Source organism: Typopeltis vanoorti, chromosome 20 (assembly GCF_054136105.1).
Source record: "Typopeltis vanoorti isolate ZY-2024b chromosome 20, IOZ_Tvanoo_1.0, whole genome shotgun sequence".
Lineage (NCBI taxonomy): Eukaryota > Metazoa > Arthropoda > Arachnida > Uropygi > Thelyphonidae > Typopeltis > Typopeltis vanoorti.
This window is the reverse complement of record NC_143568.1, coordinates 80,305,276-80,328,045: the sequence shown is the minus strand read 5'-3', so window position 1 is coordinate 80,328,045 and position 22,770 is coordinate 80,305,276. Positions and strand designations below refer to the sequence as shown.

The 22,770-nt window shown below is 35.6% G+C and overlaps 1 protein-coding gene across 11 annotated transcripts in view; it reads left to right on the top strand.

Annotated features, from left to right (window-relative positions):
- RhoGAPp190 (Rho GTPase-activating protein 190) overlaps positions 1 to 22,770 on the top strand; it is a 723,033-nt gene that overhangs the window by 589,096 nt on the left and 111,167 nt on the right. For all 11 annotated transcript variants that reach the window (XM_090410500.1, XM_090410505.1, XM_090410503.1 and 8 more), the window contains one exon: positions 5,244 to 5,484. In XM_090410500.1, coding sequence (XP_090266626.1) covers positions 5,244 to 5,484 — 241 coding nt within the window. The remainder of the gene's footprint in view (positions 1 to 5,243; positions 5,485 to 22,770) is intronic.

The following is a 22,770-nucleotide window of genomic DNA, read 5'->3' as shown; positions in this document are numbered from 1 at the left end:
CGGCAGCTGTTTTAGATCTTTGCCTTTTAGAGCACGTGGTCTTAGAAATTGATTTACTAGGAGGGTTTTCAACATTCGATCTCCTGATGCATTGCTACAAAAGTAACCATGTTACTCGATCTTTTCTTGCTTTTTTCGATTAAACACTTAATCGGGACAATATCCACCATCTTCAGTCATTTTGGCTAACTTCTTTTGAAAATTTTTGTCTGCTGCTTCATCTGCTGCTGCAACTTCGCCTGTAATCTTCATGTTATGAAGTGCATTCCTTTTTAAAAACCCAATTAACCAGCCTTTGCTAGCCAAAAATTCTTTATCAGCCAGGGAAGTGGAAGTAGACAGCTCCAATTGCTTCATCTGTTCGTAAAACCGAAGAGCTTTTCATTTAATTAAATAACCACTTATAGGAATTCTCCTTTGAGTTAATTCTTCAATCCAAATTACGATCTCTTGTTCCGTGTTTTCTAATAAAGCATATCTTGAGTACGATGATAACTTGGCACTTAGAAACGATAGATTTTTTTTTTGTGGCTTCATTCTTTTTAATTGCTCTTGTAGTAGATTCGCCTAAATTAAAATGTTTACCAATCACCGTAGATCCCTCTCCTTTTGCTAAGCGATCTAAAATTGCAATTTTAATTTCCAAAGAAATTGCTTTTGTTTGGTGCTTTTTTTTCCTCCATTGGGCCAAATTAAATCTTTAAAATAACAATTAGCAAAATTTAGACATTCGACAATGAAAAGACAAACACTTACTCACATGCAAAATTAAACTTCACGAACACTCACTGCTTACACGTTATCACGTTACTCCAGAATGTGCTGCAACACTCTGTTCATTATGTAGAACGCCGATGAATGAATTGGTTGACAACACGCAAAATCACGTGCTTTATAGGTAAAATTTTCCAACTGTTATCCAAGTAAAATAGTTACCACTTTAAAAACTACAATGGTCATAAAAGAGAAGTTAATTTTCCACCTTGTAATAATAAACAACTCATCCCACAATATGGATTGATTACCCCAGGGTTTCCCAAACTGTGTTCCGCAAGAAGTTTCAGTTCTCTAAGAATTTTTCATGAATAAATATGTCACAGTGGAAATATTCTGAGGAGAATAACATTTGTGAATATAACCACTTATAGGAATTTGAGTTTTTCAAAAATCTCAGACCCAGAACGTAGTCTAAATAACATCTGTGTAGCAAATGTTAGTGACCAAGCCATGTATTTTTAAACATAGAAGTATTCATGAATTATCGTTAATTTTCACACATTGGAACCTTTCAACATTCGGGAAAAGGAATACCGCTGTTTATGACCGGTCATAAAAATTGCCTGCAAGCCGATTAGAACAATGGGCAACATATTCTCTGTTCTCAAAACTGAATGAAATAACATCTGTGTTGCAAATTTTAGTGACCAATCAGCAAAGAAGTATAAAGAAAATTTTTCTACTGAAATTGAAAATCAAAATAGTCTATATCCAGTTCTCAGATCTAATAATACTGAATACTTTCTTCACAAGTTTGTATTGTAGGGTGAAAGTGCTTGTTTTGAAACCGGAGTGCCATGATTTTTTAAAAGTAATAGGCCTGCAGATTTAAATTTTAATATGAATAAGAGTGAAGGGACTTTTTTTAATTTAGGTATTAAGAAATTTATTGAAGGTGTTTGTGATGCAACAGATAGTGATTCATCCACCTCCAAAGCCTACAAAGCAATCTCCAAGATATACAAAAGGAGGGGAAAACTATCAGCACACAGGAGAAAAGGTCTGCATTTACTTGTAAGTACTTATATTAATATTATGAATTTTTGGTAATCAGAATAGGATATGTCAATGAAAATCAACGCAAATTAATTTAATGATGTTTGTTTAATTGATGTTTAATTAATTAATGGTCAATTATTAAATAATAATAAAAAATAAGCTAAATTAATTATTAATTAATACATTACAAAACAACCAAGGTGTTCCACGAAATTTTCAGGATTTGTGAAGTGTTCCGTCGTAGGACAAGTTTGGGAAATGCTGGATTACCCTATTATCGGAATGGATTCTCCTTCTATTGACATGCGCAGAAGTGTTGAAAGGTCTCTTATCTGTGGGCGTACTATACATAAGTTTTGAAGTTATGCACCGCATAACTACAAATCCACATAAAAAGAGACCTGAGTGTATATGCAGTTTGTGCCATAAAAATAAAAAATTGCCCGAAAGAAAATTTAGCAGTATTTCAACTTCATAAGTGGATGCCTTCAGCAATAAAGAGGAAGAGACACAAGTGATGAACATTAGTCTGCATAAAAAAAAACATTTATTTTTTTTATTTTGGGCCCATACATGGGAGGTTGATTGGTCAACCTATAGTACATCAGTACTGTGTATGGGTGGTGGGTTGAGAAAGGAGGAATTTGTTTACATTTGATTTGAATGACTTTAAATTGTATTCGTTGGGAAACACAGCAGGTGGGAGACTGTTCCAAAGTGCAGCAGTTGCAGGGATGAAGGAAGAGGAAGAGAAATTTGTTCTGTTTGTTTCTAGGTGTACTGTGAAGGGATGTTGTGCAGCAGCTGCACGTGTTCCAATGAGCTTAGTATTGGGGCAGGGGGGGGGGGATTATTGATGTTATTTCGGATAAGCATTTCCCATGGAAATATTTGTAGAATATACTTATTGCAGAGACCAAATGTCTGTGTGAAAGTGGGGCGAGATAGTTGGTAAGGGATGGATCATTGATAAGTCTAATTGCCCTTCTCTGTATTGAGTCAAGCATTTTGAGAGAGCTTTTAGGGGCCCCACCCCCATATGTGGGAGCAGTATTCAATAGTTGGGCGGATTTGTGACTTGTATAATGTTAGTAGCTGTTCAGGGGTGAAGTAATGTCTTGAGCGGAAGAGAAATCCTAGTTTTTTTTGAGGCTGAGGATGCAACGTTTGAGATATGTTTGTGCCAGGAGAGGTTTGATGTGAGGGCGATTCTGAGGAGCGAGATCTCAGGCTGTCTGGAAATTTGGGTATCGTCGAAAAGGATACTCAGAAAAAATTGTTCTTTTTTATGGGAAATAGTACAGAACTTGGTGTTGTTGGCATTGAAATTTATGAGGTTATCCAAACCCCATTGTAGGATGGCTTGGAGATCGGAGTTGAGGGTGGGGGTGGTGGTTGATGTTCTGTAGGATGAGGTGAGTTGTGTAGGGTAAGGCTTATCAAATGCAAGCGAGGAGTGTAATGTGCTGTCATCTGCAAAACTGTATATTGGGTTGGAGGTCAATTGCAGTAGGTCGTTGATGTATAGCAGGAACAGGGTTGGTGAGAGGACAGAACCTTGTGGGACCGCAGCATTAATTGAGTGATGTGAGGATAAGAGCCATCCACCATCACACAGTGTGCGTCCAGACAGAAAACTGGTGATCCACCTACAGAAGTCCTGGGTCAGACCGAATGATGGTAGTTTGCCTAGTAGGCCTTTATGCCAGATCCGGTCAAAAGCTTTGGAGATATTTAGTACAACCACTTGAGATTCGCCAAACCTCTCCATAGCATTTTTCCAGAGATGGGTGACTTATGTGAGTAGAACTCTTGTTGATCAGCAGTGGCGGAATCCATACTGGTGGTCATTTATTTGGTGAGTGTCTTCAAGATAGTGTAGGAGGTGGGAATTGATGATTTTTCCATTACCTTTGACAGGACTGAGGTAAGCAAGATAGGGCGATAATTGGATGGCAGTGACTTGTCACCCATCTTGGGAATGGGCTGAATATAGGCCAATTTCTTGTTTGTGGGATAGATTCCAGTGGAGTAGGAGAGTATATATAGGTGACATAGGATAGGGGTCAGTTCTGGAGCACAATTTTTCAGAGCAATTGAAGGAATGCCATCAGAGCCAGGAGACTTTTTTGTGTCTAATTGGGACAGTATTTTTCTGATTTCATCCTGGCAAAAGGATATAGGGGGGCATTGTATGTTGGGTGTCTGGAATGGTTAGGAGACATTTACCATCGTCAGTTATGCATGCATTTGAAGCAAAGTATTAGGCCAGAATGGCTTTTTCTGTGGGTGATGAGGCAGTAGAGCCATCGGGGTGTGATAGGGGTGGGAATAGTGTTGGACAGAAGGCTAATTACGGCTAATTGCTTTGACAAGAGACCAAAAGGCTTAGCTGCTGTTTGGACAGGCTGCTAGTTTCCTGCTTTTTGCTCTTTCGAACTCTGTTTTGGAAACGTTGATTGTTTTTTTGCATCTATTACGGGCTTCGGTGTAAGCTTTGAAGGAGGATGAGGTTCTTGATTTCAACAGTGGTTGCACACTGGGCAATGAAATTCATCTCCCACCTGAAGACAATTACAAGTTCATCCTTCTCTACTATACATCAGAACAATTTCTGCTATCATTTGGAATATCATCTTTTCAGTTTCCTGTCAAATATCATGATTCCACAGTGCACCATTCATTGTGAACTTGGTTGACTTGATCATCTACATTTTCCCAACATCTGAATTATAGATTTCAAGTATCTAAAATGATGTTCTACCTTGACTTTGCCAACTAGGTCTAAATCACTTCCTTGTCCACCAACCACCGCATATTTCTTCGTAAAATTAACTTTTATATTTCCTATGCTGTGAACAAATAATTTTCTCATCATAAAATCATTGTCATCCTGATATTGAGCAGTTTTCACTTGGTTGTTAGTAAACAAACAAACAATGATGTTGTAATCAGTAGTGAATGAATAATATCTCAACTCCCATTTATCTGTTAAATATTAAGGTATATCTTGTCTCATCCAAAGGTTAGATGGGGGAGGAATACTAGGACATCCTGGAAGTTGTGTAAAGGTATGATGAACAGGATAGTGACTAGATATTTGACGTGGGATGTGCCAGATTGTGTTGTTAATGATCGGAGTGTGAATTGATTTCAAGGTTTGTTAGTTCATAATTGCCAATATAAATAGTCATTTCATGAACTATCCATTTCAAGATTTAATTGTTAACTTTGTTAATTCCTAAGTCAGGTATGGCAGGTTTCTAAACCAAAGTGAGATTGATACTCGTAACTGGAGCACACGATTAATATACAAAATGTAGAATGAAATCAATCTGGATTTGGCTGGACATGGATACGGAAAACGCTTAGGAAGTAGTAGTGTGTTATGTTATATTATGAAGAATGCATATGTTTTGCATTTGCTTTTATTTTTTTTATTTACTATTTTTTCCCTATATTTTTAGGAACGACAGAAAAGATTGACTGAGAAAAAAAAGAAAAAAGCAGCACAAGGAAAAACAGGGACTACTCCTCAACAAAATCAAGGATTAGAAGAATTTGTTCAGTCAGATGATAATTCAACTCCTTTATTTGTAGAAAAATGTATAAAATTTATAGAGGAAGAGGGTTTAGACTCTGAAGGAATTTATCGTGTCCCTGGAAATCGAGCGCACGTTGATCTTTTATTTCAAAAATTTGATGAAGGTAAGATTTTTTTTTTAACTTGGTAGAAAGAAACTTGCTTTAAAAAAGTTTACTTGCTGAACTTCTCTGAAAAATAATTTTAGAAAAGACCATTTTAACATTTCGTATTTTAGCCGAGTTAGCATCTACTAATTTGAATCTTTTATAGCAAATATACTGAATAAAAAAATTAGCAACAAATAAAAAAGGTACAAAGGCCCTCGTAATGCTTCTTTAAGTATCGTTTTTAGCTCTAAATTCTGATAATTTATCTGAATAGAGAGCAGTTAAGTGATGTCCTCATTACTCAAGTATTTCCAAAATTTTGATATTCATAACAGCATATTTCCTACACAGATATATCAAGAATTTTTAAAACTTTTGAGATTAAAGAATCGGAAGATTTAGTAAAATACATAATACAGTTTGGAAGGCTACTCCAGCTACTTTTCCACATTTCAGGCTTTTGATGGCTTTTCTACTTCAAGTAAGGATGTGTATCCCTGTTTCCATGCCTGTTGAGTGTTTTTTACTGCTGTGCTGTCACTGATTGTTTCATTTGGCAATTTTTCAAGGTAATTACTCCATACATCAAGGATATCTTTTTTACCAGTTTTCATGTCACCTTTATCATCTCTAATTTCTTTTACAGCACAATTTGAGAACAGAAACCAAACCTTGGTTTGGTCCCTGTTCTCAGATTCTTTCATTTTTTTTTCTCTTCTCTCATGTTCTCAAATTCTTTCATTTTTTTCTTGAATAATGTTTGTGTATCTTAGTCTACAGTTCACATCATGCTCAACTTTTATTCGCTTTAAAACTTTTTCTAGTGTCCTGCACCAATGAGAAAACATTGCTATCAACAATAACATAGTCAATGAGACTTTTCTTATTCCTTGCATCTTCTCTCCATCCGAATTTGTGCACATTTTTGTGTTGGTGATAACCAGTTCATGTCCTGAACAGTAATCCAACAGGTGTTTGCCATTATTATTAGCTTTGCTCTTTTCTCAACATTTTCCAAAATATGTTTGTATGTCTGGCAATCATTTCCTACTCTGCTATTTAGATCCCCAACAAGGACCAACCTTTCCTTTTTCATTGTGTCAGTTGCTTTCTCTAAAGCCTCAAAAAATTCTCCCCTTCTACCTGAGTAGAACCTTCTGTGGGACCATAGGCAAAAAGAAATCTCATTGTCCAGTTCCTCATTCTGATATTTGCCCACATCACTCTACTTGATGTTGCCTACTGTTCAAGAAGATTAGCTTCATATTAGTGTTAACTACTCCTCCTTTTCCCTGATTGTTATTGCCCGAATATAACATTTTGTATTTATTGCTTAGAAAGATCTCACCAGATTTTGTCTTTTTTTTTGTTTCAGTCACTCCTATTATGCCGATCTGGTACTTATTCAATTCCTCACCTAGCTCCATTTCTTTGCAATTCAGGCTTCTTATGTTGATAGTACCGATCTTGAAATCTAATGTCGAGTTGGAATATGTTTCAGGATTTGTTCCAGTAGCTGACTTTTCACTGTTCACCTTGGTTCCCTAGAAAAAAAAACAAGGATCTTGTTTAACCGGGCGACGCCCCAGCCAGGGTGAAATTCTGTCATGATGCAATCATTTTATATTGTGGTTTAAGCCAATAAGAATAGAATACAATTTTTCAGCCAAATCCCAAATTGCCAGCCCATCCTCGTTTGTTGATTATCCAGGTAGATACTTAACAGGGTGCACCACGAGAATATGAGGATTGGACATGGTCAGAAGCCCTGGTCAGTTCCCTGGAAGCCCTTGGCTGATGAATAGGTATGTGGGGGGGGGGGTACTGCCAGATTTAAAGTGATCACTGTTGTGCCTCAGAGATAAGTCCTTGGACTATTGTTGAGTAATCTATCCCAGGGATTCCTGGAATGGTCAGCAGTGACTCATGGGAGTCTTTGGGCAAATCTTAGGCGATCTTTAGTTCATAATCAAGCCAGTGGAGATTGGTAAGATTATTTTAAATATCTTTAAAGAAAATATTTCCTCACAAAGATAAATGTAGAATTAGTATACGAAACAAGTTAACTCGAGCAGTCAGCAAAATGGCTTATCTTCATGCACCTGGCAGCACATCAACTGTATGCCCTTTAAAACATAAATCAATTTTTTTAGTTAGTGTCCAAGCAGATTTTCAATTGCATGGTGATGCTTGGTTTCCTTTTACCGCCATTGCTGTTGTCATTCTTCAGTGCTATTTCTGGTGTCATTCGATATTTTCTGTCTGCATTGTTTAGGAGTGGATTATTCATTTTGTTTTAATAGTTTCTTATTAAAATAATTATTATCGCAAGAGTTCGTGTTGTTGAAATAATTTCTTACAGAAAACTCGTAATGATCATGTCTATTATGATCATTATGATTATGATCAGTATTCAGTAGAATATTTAAATTTTGGGTTTGTGCCTTCTCCCAGTAATGAAACAAAACCAATGTATTTTTTATGAGAAAACGTTTAGTAATGATACTATGAATCTTCAAAATTGAAACAAGGACCACAAGCATCGTATAATATTGCACTCCTAATTGCAAAGGAAGGAAAGCCACGTACTCTTGATGAAGAAATAATTCTATCCTCTATAAAAATGGCACTAGAGTCAGTTTGGAAAACTGACTCTAGTGCCTAATAAATTTAGTTTAATCCTTTATCCAAGTGTGAGCAAACAAAGTTTGCACCTGAAAGTATCTTCAGGACTGGGATAAGGTGGTATAACACCAGGGCAACTCGTTGCAAAGGTGGAGCAAGCTACCAACACTCATGTCTCAGTATCTCCTATAATGCAAAACACATCTCCTTGCAGATATGTCTAATGTTATGCATTAAGGGAAGGGCCACTACCCAGACTAGTTTCGACCTTTACTGAGGTCTCTTCAGTGGGAGCCAGGCCCAAGTTGAGATACCAGGCAGAAGCTTTAGCAGGTCATCTCTACCTATAGGAGTTGCCAAATGGTATGCCACCCTTTTTTGCAATGAGTTGCGCTGGTGTTGTACTACCTTATCCCAGTCCTGAAGATACTTTCAGGTGCAAACTTTGTTTGCTCACACTTGGATAAAGGATTAAACTAAATTTATTATACTCTAACCAAGTGAAAAATAAACTTTCAATAAACTTTCAAAATCAATGACTCTAGTGCCATGAAAACTTAAAAGGCTAATCCAGTTTTAAGGAGTGTTCCACATAGTAATAATTTAGACTCATCCTCTGAGTCAGTCAGAGGATGAATCTCAATAGAGCATAGTATGGTGGCTGCTCTTCTAATCATGACACCCAGACCAGTTTGGTGCCCACATACATTACACCTGAATGGTGAGGTGTAGGAAGTAGCAGCTGCATAGTTTAAAGGACTGTCTTGACACTTTCGTTCTAGTGGTCATCATCAGAGCGATCACACCGTAACAGCACGAAAGCAACTCTGGCTAGATCTGTGAGGTGCAAATGGTATCGTTGCATTGGCTAGATGGGATTCTGTTACATCCTGAAGGAAGAACTTTAAAAAAAAAAAAAAAAAGAAACAAACAATTCATTCAGGATTTAACAACTCAGAAAAATCAGCTCAGAGAAAAAACTTGTACTCGAGCAGAAGAAATAAAGTACTGGCTGTAAATAGAAATAGAATTACCTCCTTTTAGTAGAATTGTAATACCATGTAAAGAACTTTGAGTATAAATTAGTATTATATGAGTGCATCATATATACAATGAATGGGTAAATTGGATGTAAACAATAGTCCAAAGGTCACGGGTAGGCCTGAGGCATTGGCAATCTTGGAAAGCAATGCACATTCGTTTCCCGGAAGGTGCTTCCAGAGATCTTGCGATGTGCCGAAATTCCCACGGTCAAAGAAAGTAGCGGGCGGAAAAAAGATTGCAAAAAGTAAGAGGGCGCTATCGCAGCTAATAACAGGGTGCTAAAAGGGGGGAAGTGAACGGGGAATGAAAAGGGTTTGCACCCCTTTCTCGAGGCTTTTTTTCTCCTATTGGATGATGATTCGACTTCTCCCGTGGACTGGTAGTTCCTGATGGTGTTTCTTGGCGATTGTACAATATCGGACGATGCGCCTTTCCCTTCGATGTCTAAATTTCTGCCAGTATGAGATGGCGGCATATGCGGTCTTCGCTCCTTCGCTGAAAGTTCCGACGGAATAATATCACCGGACGTGTCCTATGAAACCAGCAGCAGAAACGACAATGGCCAAAACAGATCGAGAATAGACGAGGGAAAAACGCCAGGTGCAGAGCATAGCTTAATCTGATGACCATAGTGACCCACCACGTGGACGCAGGCTTATGGAAGTATCGAGAGTTAATTCAAACAAAGAAGGACAGTTCAGACGGACCTAGAGATCTTGCCCCAAGAAATGGTAAAGTACAGATTTTGTTGTATAATTATCCAGTCGGTAAAAGGGAAAGATCATAGTAGTGTAATAATTGAGTATGGACAGTATTTAAGAACTTGAAGTGATTATTTAGCAGTGGCTAATGTCCATAAGAAAAATTGTCTGGAATGATTATAGATGATTGTGACTAGTTTAATATGCAAGACTAACATAGTAGGTAGAATATTGATTAGAAGTGTATAATGTGTATATTATGTGTGTTTAATCTCTAACTTAAAAGAAGGATTTATTGTTCATGCATTAGAGTATTAATCGGTTTGATACAGTTTGATTTAGCATGTGATTGAGCTAATTGAAAGTGTATATTATGTCTTTAGATTCCAATAAATGTGTTTTTTCTTCTTCTTCTTCTATACCTGACTTTTGCCTGTGATATGAACCAAAACTACCACTCGTTAATCTGAACCACAGCGGGGGGGGGTTGAAAGAAAGGTATAACATGTTGTTATAGAGGTTACGACTGCAAACCAGAATTTACTTAGCCACAGTATAGCCTATGATTTATGAGTTTAAGCACTGAATTTATTCACCTAGGTGCACCAAGAGTCTGGAAAAGTCTCCTCTATTCTTAGATATTGGCTGGCGCAGCTTTAAAAAATAAATTTTTCAATATCTGAAGAGGAGACGGCCCCAGAAAGAAATTAGAGGATTCATTTCTTTTAGCAAGGAATAACCTTTAACAGTCAGGGTAAGCACGTGATTTAAATTCGGAATCGGCTAGAGATATAGAATTTGCTTTCCTTATAGAATGAACAGGTAAGAAGTGTTACAGATATTAGAGTCAGGGAAATTTTGAAAGTCTTATAGTTATTGTAGAGAGGTAAATTCATAAAGGAATTAAAATTATTATAGAAAAAAAAAAGTAACGACATGACAATGGCACAGAGCAGAAAAAATATAATAATTCTGACTTACAGTGTTCAGTCATCACAAGAACCTAAAGGCATACAGTTCTGGATGCACATGAAGCATGACATGGCCATTCATCTAGCCACCTGTGGCCTCTTGGTGGGCCCACAGATAGAACAGGGTTGGTGACCAACTCCCCATTTCTAAGAGTAGCCATTGGCATTCTCCATACAGGTGCCTCTCTCTAAACACAAGTGTACCTGCCCTTCTGTTAGGAATTTAATACAGGCTTATTTTGAACCAGCAAAACCAGAGCTTTGTCCATTGTCTATAGGGCATCCACTTCAATGAGAGTCATGTTTGCTCCTTCCATATTCCTGCGACTTTGATTAATATTCTTTCACTTAAACATTCACCCCACTGGCCACAAATCACAGTGGTAGCAGATATTGCTACCACTGTGATCTCAATGCCCATCAGTTGCTTTATTTTAATGAGGCAGTCAGATTCCCATGGTCTGTGCCAGTTCTAAGTTGGCTATTAGTTGCCATGAGGGCCATCTGGCATGCCACACAGCTGAGGCATACCCACTTTGAACCCCAGGCTGACCAGCCCAGTCCTGAGCCAATCCTTGTCCTGCAGTTACGGATCTGTCTTGCCGAGTTTCCTTACATCATATGTAGGTATGGGAACTTGGTGCTGGATTGTAGGAAATTGATTCAGAGGTCATATTGTAAAAGTTTGTAAAATGGCTCAAAGGATTACATGGATGTTGAAAACATGCTAACAAGTAAAGTTAGGAAAAGTTATCATCCATCTTTATAAGGTTGTGATTTGACCACATTTTGACTATTGTGCACAGATTTGGTCACCTGTGTTTCTTAGTGACCAGTAGGTGGTAGAGAAGATGGAAAGACGAGTGACTAACCTGGTGACAGGTCTGTGGACTGTTCCCTATGAGGATAGGTTGGAGGTTTATGGGTTACAAAGTTTAGTTGATATGCAGGAAAGAGGAGACGATGGAAACTTTTAAGATATTAAAGGGGATTTATAAAATTGATGCAAGTGAAATTTTTCAATATCTGAGACAAATAGTCAGAAAACTTGAGGCCATCCGTGGAAGTTGCATAACTTCCACGGATGGCCTCTCCACTCTCCATGATTCACCACTCTCCATGCAAAAAATTTGTGGACCAAATTTTTTGCATGGAGAGTGGTGAATGAATGGAATGGATCACCAGAATTGGTTATGAGTTCTCTAACAGTGAATGAGTTTAAGGAGAGATATGATAAGTTTTGTGTGTATAATAGTTAGTTTGGGTCTCCCACAATGAGTCTCTGGACTCCATTGAGATACTGTTTAATAATAATAATATTATTCAAATCCATAACTTATATCCCCTAATTTGAAACAGATTCACTGGCATCAATTTTCCTTTTTGAGACATAACTAGGTAAACATTTCACCAATTCAAAAAAATATTTTTATTATACAAAAGACTCATCCTGAGAACCCCATTATTCACGCAATACCTACCAAACCTGTCTTTTTGTAGTCATTCGTTGATGTAGCATTCACAGTCACTTTAGCAACCCATTACATCCATCCATTCACCTTCCTAGAGAAAAACCTAGTCCTGGCATCCTTACTAACCACACACTCATACAATATCCAGAGGTGATCCTTTGTTCTCTCTCTCTCTCTCTCTCTCTCTCTACCTGCCATATATTTAAAAAAAAAAAAAAAATCTTCAGTGCCAATCCTATAATACTCCTTTAATAACTTATATGCTTCTGTCGTGTCCCCTATTTTCACTTATCTGCTAGTTTTTGTACTCCACAGACCTTCACTTTTGTGAAGGACTCTTGTCTTTTTCCAATGAACTCTGTCTGGTTAAGATGGTATGTTCTGCAAGTCCAGACTGTTCAAGTTTAAGGTACTGAACATGTCATCTTAACCAGACATAGAGTTCATTGGAAAAAGACGAGTTCTTCACAAAAGTCGGTTCCTCATAGAACGGCTTCATAAAGAAACATGTGAAACTTACTCCACTCCCCTAACTTACAGATCTGATGGTTTACGTCTATCCCCTTTAAGGGAGATAGTACTTTACAAATCAGCTAATCTTTCCTAACTTTTTATTGTGTGTGTGTATATATATATATATATATATATATATGTATTTTTTTTTTTTTTTTTCATGAAATTTTATTGACCTTTTTAGTTATCTTACACTAGCTACTTAGGTGGCGCTTTTTGAAATTGTCAGTTATTCTTTAATTTGAGGCGAAAATTATAGTATTAAAAAAACTTAAATATAAAGAGCTAATAAGCTTCATTTCGGCGATATAAACATTATTTAAATTAAGGGGATGTTAAATCCCACATTGTTTTAAAATAAGAAACTCAAAGATTGGAATCAGAGAGTTTCATGCCGAATATAGTAAACTATAAAGTATCGGCGACCACTAGCGTGAGCTAATGCAAGTGACCTTAGTACGTAGTACAATGCCGGAGAACTCGCAGCAAAGTCATAAAGTTCTGATCGCTATTCTTAGGTATTTTCCATAATGTAAAAACACATTTCCATCAGCTACTCACTGATGAAGCCTCAAAAAAGGCTGAAACCGGTCTGGGTAGTGATCTCCCACCATAATGTAATAACAGCATACATTTCCTAGGAAATGTATGCTGTTATTACATACATTTCCTAGGAAATGTATGCTGTATGTATGTTATTACATACATTTCCTAGGAAATGTATGCTGTATGTATGTTATTACATACATTTCCTAGGAAATGTATGCTGTTATTACATTATGGTGGGAGATCACTACCCAGACCGGTTTCAGCCTTTTTTGAGGCTTCATCAGTGAGTAGCTGATGGAAATGTGTTTTTACATTATGGAAAATACCTAAGAATAGCGATCTGAACTTTACTGACTTTGCTGCGAGTTCTCCGGTATTGTACTATGTACTACGGTCACTTGCATTAGCTCACGCTAGTGGTCGCCAATACTTTATAGTTTACTATATTTGGCATGAAACTCTCTGATTCCAATCTTTGAGTTTCTTATTCGGTTTTAAAACAATGTGGGATTTAATATCCCCTTAATTTAAATAGTATTAAAAAAATCTTTTTATGTGAGATTTTCTGTCGTTAATTTTGCAAAAAACCATGTTAGATGTAATGTCATCTATATTGTTCATCTTACTCACATAGCAAAAGTATATAAGTTTTTTCGCTGCACAAAATTCCATCTAGCATTAACTAATGACAGATTTCATTTGATTCTTTGTGGTGTTTACTCACTTCATTTTAGATAAAAGGTTCGATAGGAAATGGTTCGTTTCAAATTATTTTAAAATCATTCAGTGGACATAAATGTGACAAAATACTATTCATCACCCACCCAGTATAACTTCTGCTAAATTCATTCACCCAGTTGGCATTCACCAGCTCAAAAGCTAAGCCATTCCAGATATGTATCATAAGAGAAAATCTAGCTCTAATTCCTTTCTTCACTATACTCATTCTCAACCTCTAAGGATGGCCTCTCCTTACCTTCTATAAAATGAAAAATTCTACTTTTATGATATTTATAATTCATTCAGAAGTTTGTAGGTCTATATCATTTCACCTCTTTTTCCTGTTTGCTAACATCCACATATCAATCTGTCCTTCATAATCTTCATTCCACAATGCTGATATCATTGTAAGGCTAAAAAAATATCATTTTTTACAACCTCTCCGCTATCTGCAATACATCAAATCAGGAAACCAGATCTGCACAGTAGTCCAGATAGAGTTCAGTCTTTTAAAAATAGACAAAATCACTTCCTTATCCTTTATAACTCAGTGGTCTTTTCAGCATTGCTGTTATCCTCTAAGTTTTATATGCAATCTTTGCTTTATGACCATTGAACTGCAATTTCTTATCTGGGAAAAATTTCAAGATCCCTAGCCTGGTTGGTTTCTTCTAGAATGACCACCACCCTTGTGATGTACCTTAGAGATCTCATTGTGCCAAAGCACATGACTTTACATGTTAAATGGTATCCAATTTCACTTTTCTATAATTCCATCCTATTCAAATCATTCTGCAAGTGTAGTATATCATTCACATTCCTAATTTTGCTTATCTTTTCATCATTAGCAAACAGCTGTAGGCAGTGATGAGCTATGAAAATTTTAACAAAGGGCTCACATCATCGAGGGGAAGAAAAAAAAAGCCATATTCCACACCAAAACTTTTATTAATACAGCTTGTGTACAAATTCCAATCAAAAAGTATGTGAGGACAATCAACCTCTAAAGGCTATCATTTTTAAACAAATATTTCATGATCTAAACATGAAATATTTGCACACAATCAACTGTGTTAATATATCTTACATAAGAAAAACATTTTTTAACTATAATAGGAATGAAATCTTTTATAATCTTTTATAAAACACTTGATTGGCTACTGGTTTTACCATACGATTGGCTACCAGAAGGGAGAAGGATAAAGACAGTGCATGCGCTTATATTCTTTTCAAATTTGGGGGCATTCATTATAGATTAGTTGAAACAATAATTCCAAATAATCTATACACTGCCAAATAGACTAATTTTTGTTAGGTTACAAAAATTATGTTAACCTCTAAAGGCTATCATTTTTAAACAAATATTTCATGATCTAAACATGAAATATTTGCACACAATCAACTGTGTTAATATATCTTACATAAGAAAAACATTTTTTAACTATAATAGGAATGAAATCTTTTATAATCTTTTATAAAACACTTGATTGGCTACTGGTTTTACCATACGATTGGCTACCAGAAGGGAGAAGGATAAAGACAGTGCATGCGCTTATATTCTTTTCAAATTTGGGGGCATTCATTATAGATTAGTTGAAACAATAATTCCAAATAATCTATACACTGCCAAATAGACTAATTTTTGTTAGGTTACCGTATGAGTTTGTTGCTTGAAATTTTCAAAAATAAAAAAGTAAACAAGAAGAACAAGGGGCTCGCAAATTTGAGAAAAATTTAACAAAGGGCTCATGCAAGCCCCTTATAGCTCACCACTGGCTGTAGACTCCTCTCATTTCCCAATGTCATTAATGTAAAGATTGAATAACAGTGGACTAAGGACTGATACTTAGGGTTCACCATTACTCATCTTTTATCTTGCAGACTAGACTCATGCTCCCCGTACACCAGTTTTTTGATATATCAGTCAGTCATCTTATCCAAATCAATACTTTATAATTCAATTCCATATCATCTAACTTACACAACAGCCTTCCATGCAGTATCCTTAGTAGAGGCCAATAATATCATGATGTATCCATCTCCTTGTCAAATTCACCTATAATATTATTATAAAGTGTGAGCAAATTACTCAAACTTGACCTTCCAATAGTAAACCCATGCTGATCACTGCAAAGTATAGATTCTCTGTCAGCTCATTTCTGTATGTGAACTCTGATCAACTTTTCCAATATCTTCACTACTACTCCAGAGATACTGATAAGTCAGTGGTTATGTACATTAGTCTCTGCATAACTCTTGTGAAAAGGAATTATCATACATTCTTTCCAATCCTGTGGAATCTTACCTGTGCTAAGTGTCAAGTTATACAGCCCAGGTTATGGGTACATACTGTTCTGCTGAACACTCTCTTATCATCTGTGTCATGTCATTCAGTGTAGATGTAACATTGAACTCCATATCACTTACTACATGTTGAAAGCTCTTAGCAAATCGTGCATACTTTAGGGATATTCATTTACAATATTTTTTTCTTTCTTTTCTTGCAGCATAGTAATAAAATTCTTTTAGATTCTCCTTGGCATGCAGAGCTAGTTTCTTTCCATATTCAGACTTTTTGTACAATACTTACTTAAAATAATTTATTTTTTAGTCTGAGGTTTCTAATTTTCATAACTGACACCATTCTTATATAAACACATAGTATACATTACATTATCTTTCCCTTGAAATTCTCTTGTTTAATAGGATTGCACATCCATTTCGTACCACCCCTATTCTTTAAGCTTTAGGGACACATTTTAATATATTGAACCAAAGTATTTTTTTAGTGCTTCCCATATGCTTCTGATATCTTTTCATCCAGCAATCAATAGTGACTGAAGCTGGTATCGTGAGTTGGTTGTAATTCAGCATGTAATGCTTTCTGAGTGGGACATTTATATGCCTAGCCACTTCCCAGATCAGTACAGCAAAATCACTGTCACCAACCAGCAGCAGAATAGTCATCTTTAACTAAAACCTCTCTCTGACTATAATCAGGTCAAACACTCTTTCTGTATAGATATCTACCATTCCTCTAACATGATCTAGATATTTCTGTACTAGTTAGTCGATTATGACTTGTACTTTCTCATCAATATGTCTGGATTGCTTTACTACTGTATGTAGTTTATCACTTGTATATAGTATTGAGGAAAAGTGTGTTAGAGGATGTTCATTAAAAGTAACATATCAGCATAGCAGAATATAGTTCGCCTACGGTTTGTAGGTCTCTGCTTGGCATCTTGCCAAGAATAATTGATTCATGCTGAAGGGGAGAAAGAACTGAAGGACATATGAATTGATCACCAACACACGAAATCACATGCTTTATAGGTAAAATTTTCCAACTGTTATACAAGCAACATAGTTAACTACAATGATCATAAAAGAGAAGTTAATGTTATTTGTACCAAGTATATGAACAGCAGTATCATATCAGAAGTCTTAAAAAATGATTCTGTCATTTGCAGTTTTATGGATTATGAACATTAAATCTTTACCTAATATCAGAAAAAAATTCTGTGAAATGGATCATTCTATTGTCTGTTATGTGCAGGTTTTTGACAATTATATGAACATATCAGAAAGGTCATATCATATTTCAGTTTTTTTTGCAGTTTTACTTATAATTGGTCCATTGTTATTCACTCTTTACATTACTGACTTTGGAAAGGATTTGACAGGTGACATACAGCTATTTGCTGATGATGCAAAGATACGCAAGGCAATCAAGAACGTGGCCAGTAGAATTATGGTTTATCAGATCATTGTCACTTTGACATACTGTTGAAATAAAATATTACATGTGTGTTTGCAAGTAGCATGTTTGGATAATTAAATGTCATGCCTATTCTTAAATTAATGAATTCAAGAATAGGTATGACAATTAGTGTAGGTAATGTGTGGTCTCCCTCAATGAGCTCCTAACTTCCTGGCAGTCTCTCTCAATAATAATAGTAATAATCGAAACAGCAATTATTCCACATGATTAACATCTTGGTAAAACTCATGGTGGGGAGGAGGGATATATGTCATGTAATTCATTGTAATAGGATTACCTACACAAAACATTTTTAGGAACATTGAAACCTATAATAATTATAGCCATCAACTTCTGGTGTATACCGGATATTATGACATGTTAATATAATATTTTGTAATTTGTTTCCTGGCAACAGCTTTCTTCCAGACTGGTCTGTTATTTTTGCAACTGCTTGTTTGATTGCATCTTGAGTTTGGATTTTATAAGTACCACTAATCAGATGAACATGCCTATATATCAGTCTTATTCCAAATATTTTTGCTTTAAACACATTTTACTGAACTTTCATCTCCTATTCTGTTTAAGTGACCATAACATTTTGAAGCAGAGTAGCTCTGTTATGGAATTCTTGAATATTAACTGTCAAGTTCTTTTCTGGTATCTTCATTTTTAATTGGCTTCTGTCATTCATACGATCTGTTCACTACCACACTTTTTCTCAGAACTGGTCATATACTCCAGCTGCCTTTCTGCATTACATTTTTCTGATGGATTTCTTTACCTCAGTAGTTGATATGAACTCCCTCCCTCCCTGATTGTCTGACCTGAATATTGTCTTTTATAGATCTGTCACTGATTGCCACATTTATTGTTTTCCAAAATAATTTCTTCAGATATATTCAAACTATCCTTCTCTTCAGTTTTTAGACAACTCTTTATGACCTTTGATGTGCTCTGTTCTTCATTTCTAAGTCATTTCAGGCTTCAAAAAATGTTTCTGCCTTCATTATATTTATATACTTTATTCCCTCAAGAATTTTCCTTTTCTTAAACTTTTTATTAAGGCACTTAAACACAGTTTGGCTTATTTTTCTTTTATTTCCTCTGTCTGAATCTAGGGTTCACATCTTGACAGTTGTTCAGTTCTGATTCTTTACATAAGTTTTGCATACTGTTATGCACAAATTTTTCCAAAACTTCTTCATATCTGGATTGATTTCTTATTATACTGTTCATGTCTCCAATAAGATTTAGCTTTTCCTTTTTTTTCTTTGTCATCTCTAATGAATTGAAAAATCCTCTACTTCCTTGCTAGAACCTTTAGAATTGGAGGCACAAGTAAGTCATTTTGAAATTGACTTACTCAAGAACATGCTTGAATTTTAAGACTGATTAATATACATCCATAACACATTTACAGACTTGATAATAACAGTTTTTAAATTACAGAATAGGATGATATTGTAAGTGGTTCTAAATGAATGGTTGGGATCTTTCATTATATGTATTTTAGAGTATTGTAAACACAGCAGGTGTAATAATGATTTTTAATCTTAAAAATTAAATAAACCTGCATTGTTACCTTAGTTTTATACAATTCCATATGATAAATTCAAAGCAGTCTCATGCACTGCAGGTAATTCATGTAAAAGTTGCTGCTCAGTCAGGTTGAATTTAGACCTGACTCACTTCTCCAAGACCTTCATAATTATCACTCTAGCTATTGACCTGATATTTGGTGCTTCGAGCTGCATATCAGCTTAGATCAGTGGCTGTGTCCTCTTTCCCCTCTTTTGGATATTCTTATTGTTCATTTTCTTATAAACAGCTGAATTAAAGGCATTCCCAGGTCCCTCATATTTCCTTAACATATTTGCTGAAAACACATCTAAAATATGATCCATTACTGTATTTGTATTAATATTTTTTACCTCAAGCTTATTCTCTCATCACTTCCCTCTAGAGTATCTTATTCTGAATTATTTGTCAGGTTGACATACTCTCGTGAAATAATCACTCAAAGATTCCCCTCCCCAAAAATTTCTTCTTGGTCAATTCATCCTAAATTTTATCACATCATTTTTCATGTAATAATTTTTTATATATTTTTTACTAAGGAATATGGTAAGGAAAATTCTCAGTCATTTTTTTATTAACACAATAAGGTAGGGAGCTCTGGAATTGAACAAAAAGTCTCTTGGGCATGAATTCCTCATCATCAAATGTTTTGGGGTTCCTAACAAGGTCCTAACCAAGTATCAATAGCATAGATACATTAATTGGTAATGAAAGTAAGAAACAAAATATGTGATACCAATATAAATGTACAAGTATTTCTAATCATCCAAGCAACAGGTGAAAAGCCAATGGGGAAATTGTCACCCTTCTTTATTCAAAAGTTTAGGACCGGCAGTATCTTCCAAAACAATCTCAAAAAAAGTATGTTCTGGAGATATCCTTGTGGAAACATCTAGTCAGCAACACTCAAAAAATTACTAAGGACTATATTAATGGGTGGAATACGAAGTGTGTTTTATGAGTTGGAGTGACCTCATAAAACATTAAACTCTTCTTGAGATGTGATATCAGAATGGGATCCCTTTGATGTTTCAAATGAGCACATACTGTATGTTCAGAGCTTAAAGGTCAGAGAGTGACAGATGTGAAGTGCATCCCAATATGGAACGTTATCCTTACTTCTGATACACCGAACCTTCAATATCTGTAAAGCAGGGTTTCTCAACTGTTCTGTTAGGCTGTACATCCCTAATCCACTGAGATGCTTTAAATGTCAGAAATATGGACATGGCGAAAGTGTCATGGTTCTATTACCTGCTGATGTGGTAGTAAAAAGCAAGATAACAAATCCTATTCTGCAGAGAAAACTAATTGTGTCAGTTGTCAGGGAGATCATTCAGCTTACATCCAGCTTAGGATGAACTAAGGAAGTTATCCACCCCCACACCTGTCCTGAGATTCTCTTATGCTGAGAAGGTACAGGCTGTTATTCCAGTAGAACAGAAGCTAAGTTCTTGGAATTATCTTTGTCAGAAAGCTTACATTCCTTGCACACATTTTTCAACTAAGAGAAAAGTGTAAGAGAGCATTGAATCTCCTTTGTACTTTGTATTCTCTACTAAATGGGGTGCAGATCGATGGTCATTGCTTCATCTTTATCATTCACTTGAACATTCAAATTGGACTATGTGTCTAGTCTATGGTTCTTCAAGCAGAGTAGCCTGCAATGGTTGAATCCCATCCATCATCAAGGTATACAGATAGCTACTAGTACTTTTCACACATTATCCACTCAGAGCCTTTATGTTAAAGCAGATGGACGGGTTTAATTGCTTAAACAGAAGCAGTTCTCTTAATTTGCCCTAAAAAGAAAGTTTCTTTGAGAGCATCCTCTGTGTACTAGTATCTTTTTTTTTTTTTTCATTAGAAAGTTCATTATTACAAATCAGACTGTGATATGTACCTTTGGTATAGTGTGTTGAAGAGATTATGCCAACTATTGACATGAATGTTGACCTTACCTGCACCAAACATAACAGCATTCCTCAATGCCATGTTTTGCACTTCATCCTATAACCTCTCACTGTGCCAACAAAAGAAGTTTCACATATCTGTCTGTAAGCAGTTATTTAATACATAGAAAGCAGAACACTGATTTATCTCCAGTCTACACTGATGGTTCAAAATCTGTTGGTTGTTGTATTTCCTGGCTATCATATCCAATCAGATCTCAGTTCATGCAGTAATTATACATCAGAGTTGCATGGATCAGCTTGTGCATATAAAAGAAAACTACTACCAAAAGCATTATCTATTCAGGCTATTTCTTCTCCCTTGTACAAATTGAGGTCTTAATTTTGATATTCAGCTATGCTGGATTCTCAACCACATGGGAATTAAAAGAAATGAAACTGCAGATTTAGCTTCTAGATCAGCTGTTAATTTTTTTCCATATTGTTTATCAATCCCATATACTGAATACAGTCAGTTTATAAGATCAGAAATAATGACTTAATGGCAGTCATCATGGGAGGAAGCACTGACAAATAAATTGCACCAGATTAAACTTCTAATTAAGAAGCAAAATCATTGACGCAACAAAGAAACAGAAGAGAGCAATTTGTTCTTGCTAGGCCCTGCATAGGTCACAGTCATCTTACACATTTGTATTTACTAATGGCTGATGACCTATTTATGTATGAACACTGTAACATGTGTCACACCATTCATCATGTTCTTATGGATTGCAAGCACTTTGCTCAAGAAAGGAATCAATTTTTTTTTACTACACTCGCTGAGTCTTATATGCTCAGGCAGATCTCATTGCACCCAGATAAATTACATGAAGTTTTTAATTTTCTAAAAAGAATTAATTTATATGATCACATTTGATGTATTCTATTTATATACAAATACCAGTTTACTTAATGTTTTTTTTTTAATTTGATTTTTGTACATAACATGATATTTACTAATTTATTTCTTTATTACTTTTTACTATTACCTTGAGTACTGTTGTAACCTTTGCTGTCCTTGCACCATTAAACCCCTAATCAACCAAACAACCAACCATCTCACAATCTATGATTATGTATATATTTTATATATTATTCTACCATACTGAACAATTTAATTTTTACAGAGTAAGAATGTGTTTACAAGTTTTTAATTTTTTTTTTAAACAAAATTCTTTTCAAGACCTGTAAATTTCATTCATCATCAGCTTATGCACTCTATCTTGATTTGGCTAATAGAATGCTGTTAATGAAGGAAAGTTACTGTGCATTTGCACTTGATTTCCTTCCACATTAAGAACCAAAAATCTCTTGCTTCAGTTGCTCTTGAACTGGAAAAGATTATTGGTCTAATTTATAAATTGGAGTTAATCATTGTGATATAAAAGTCAATTTTTCTCATATAAG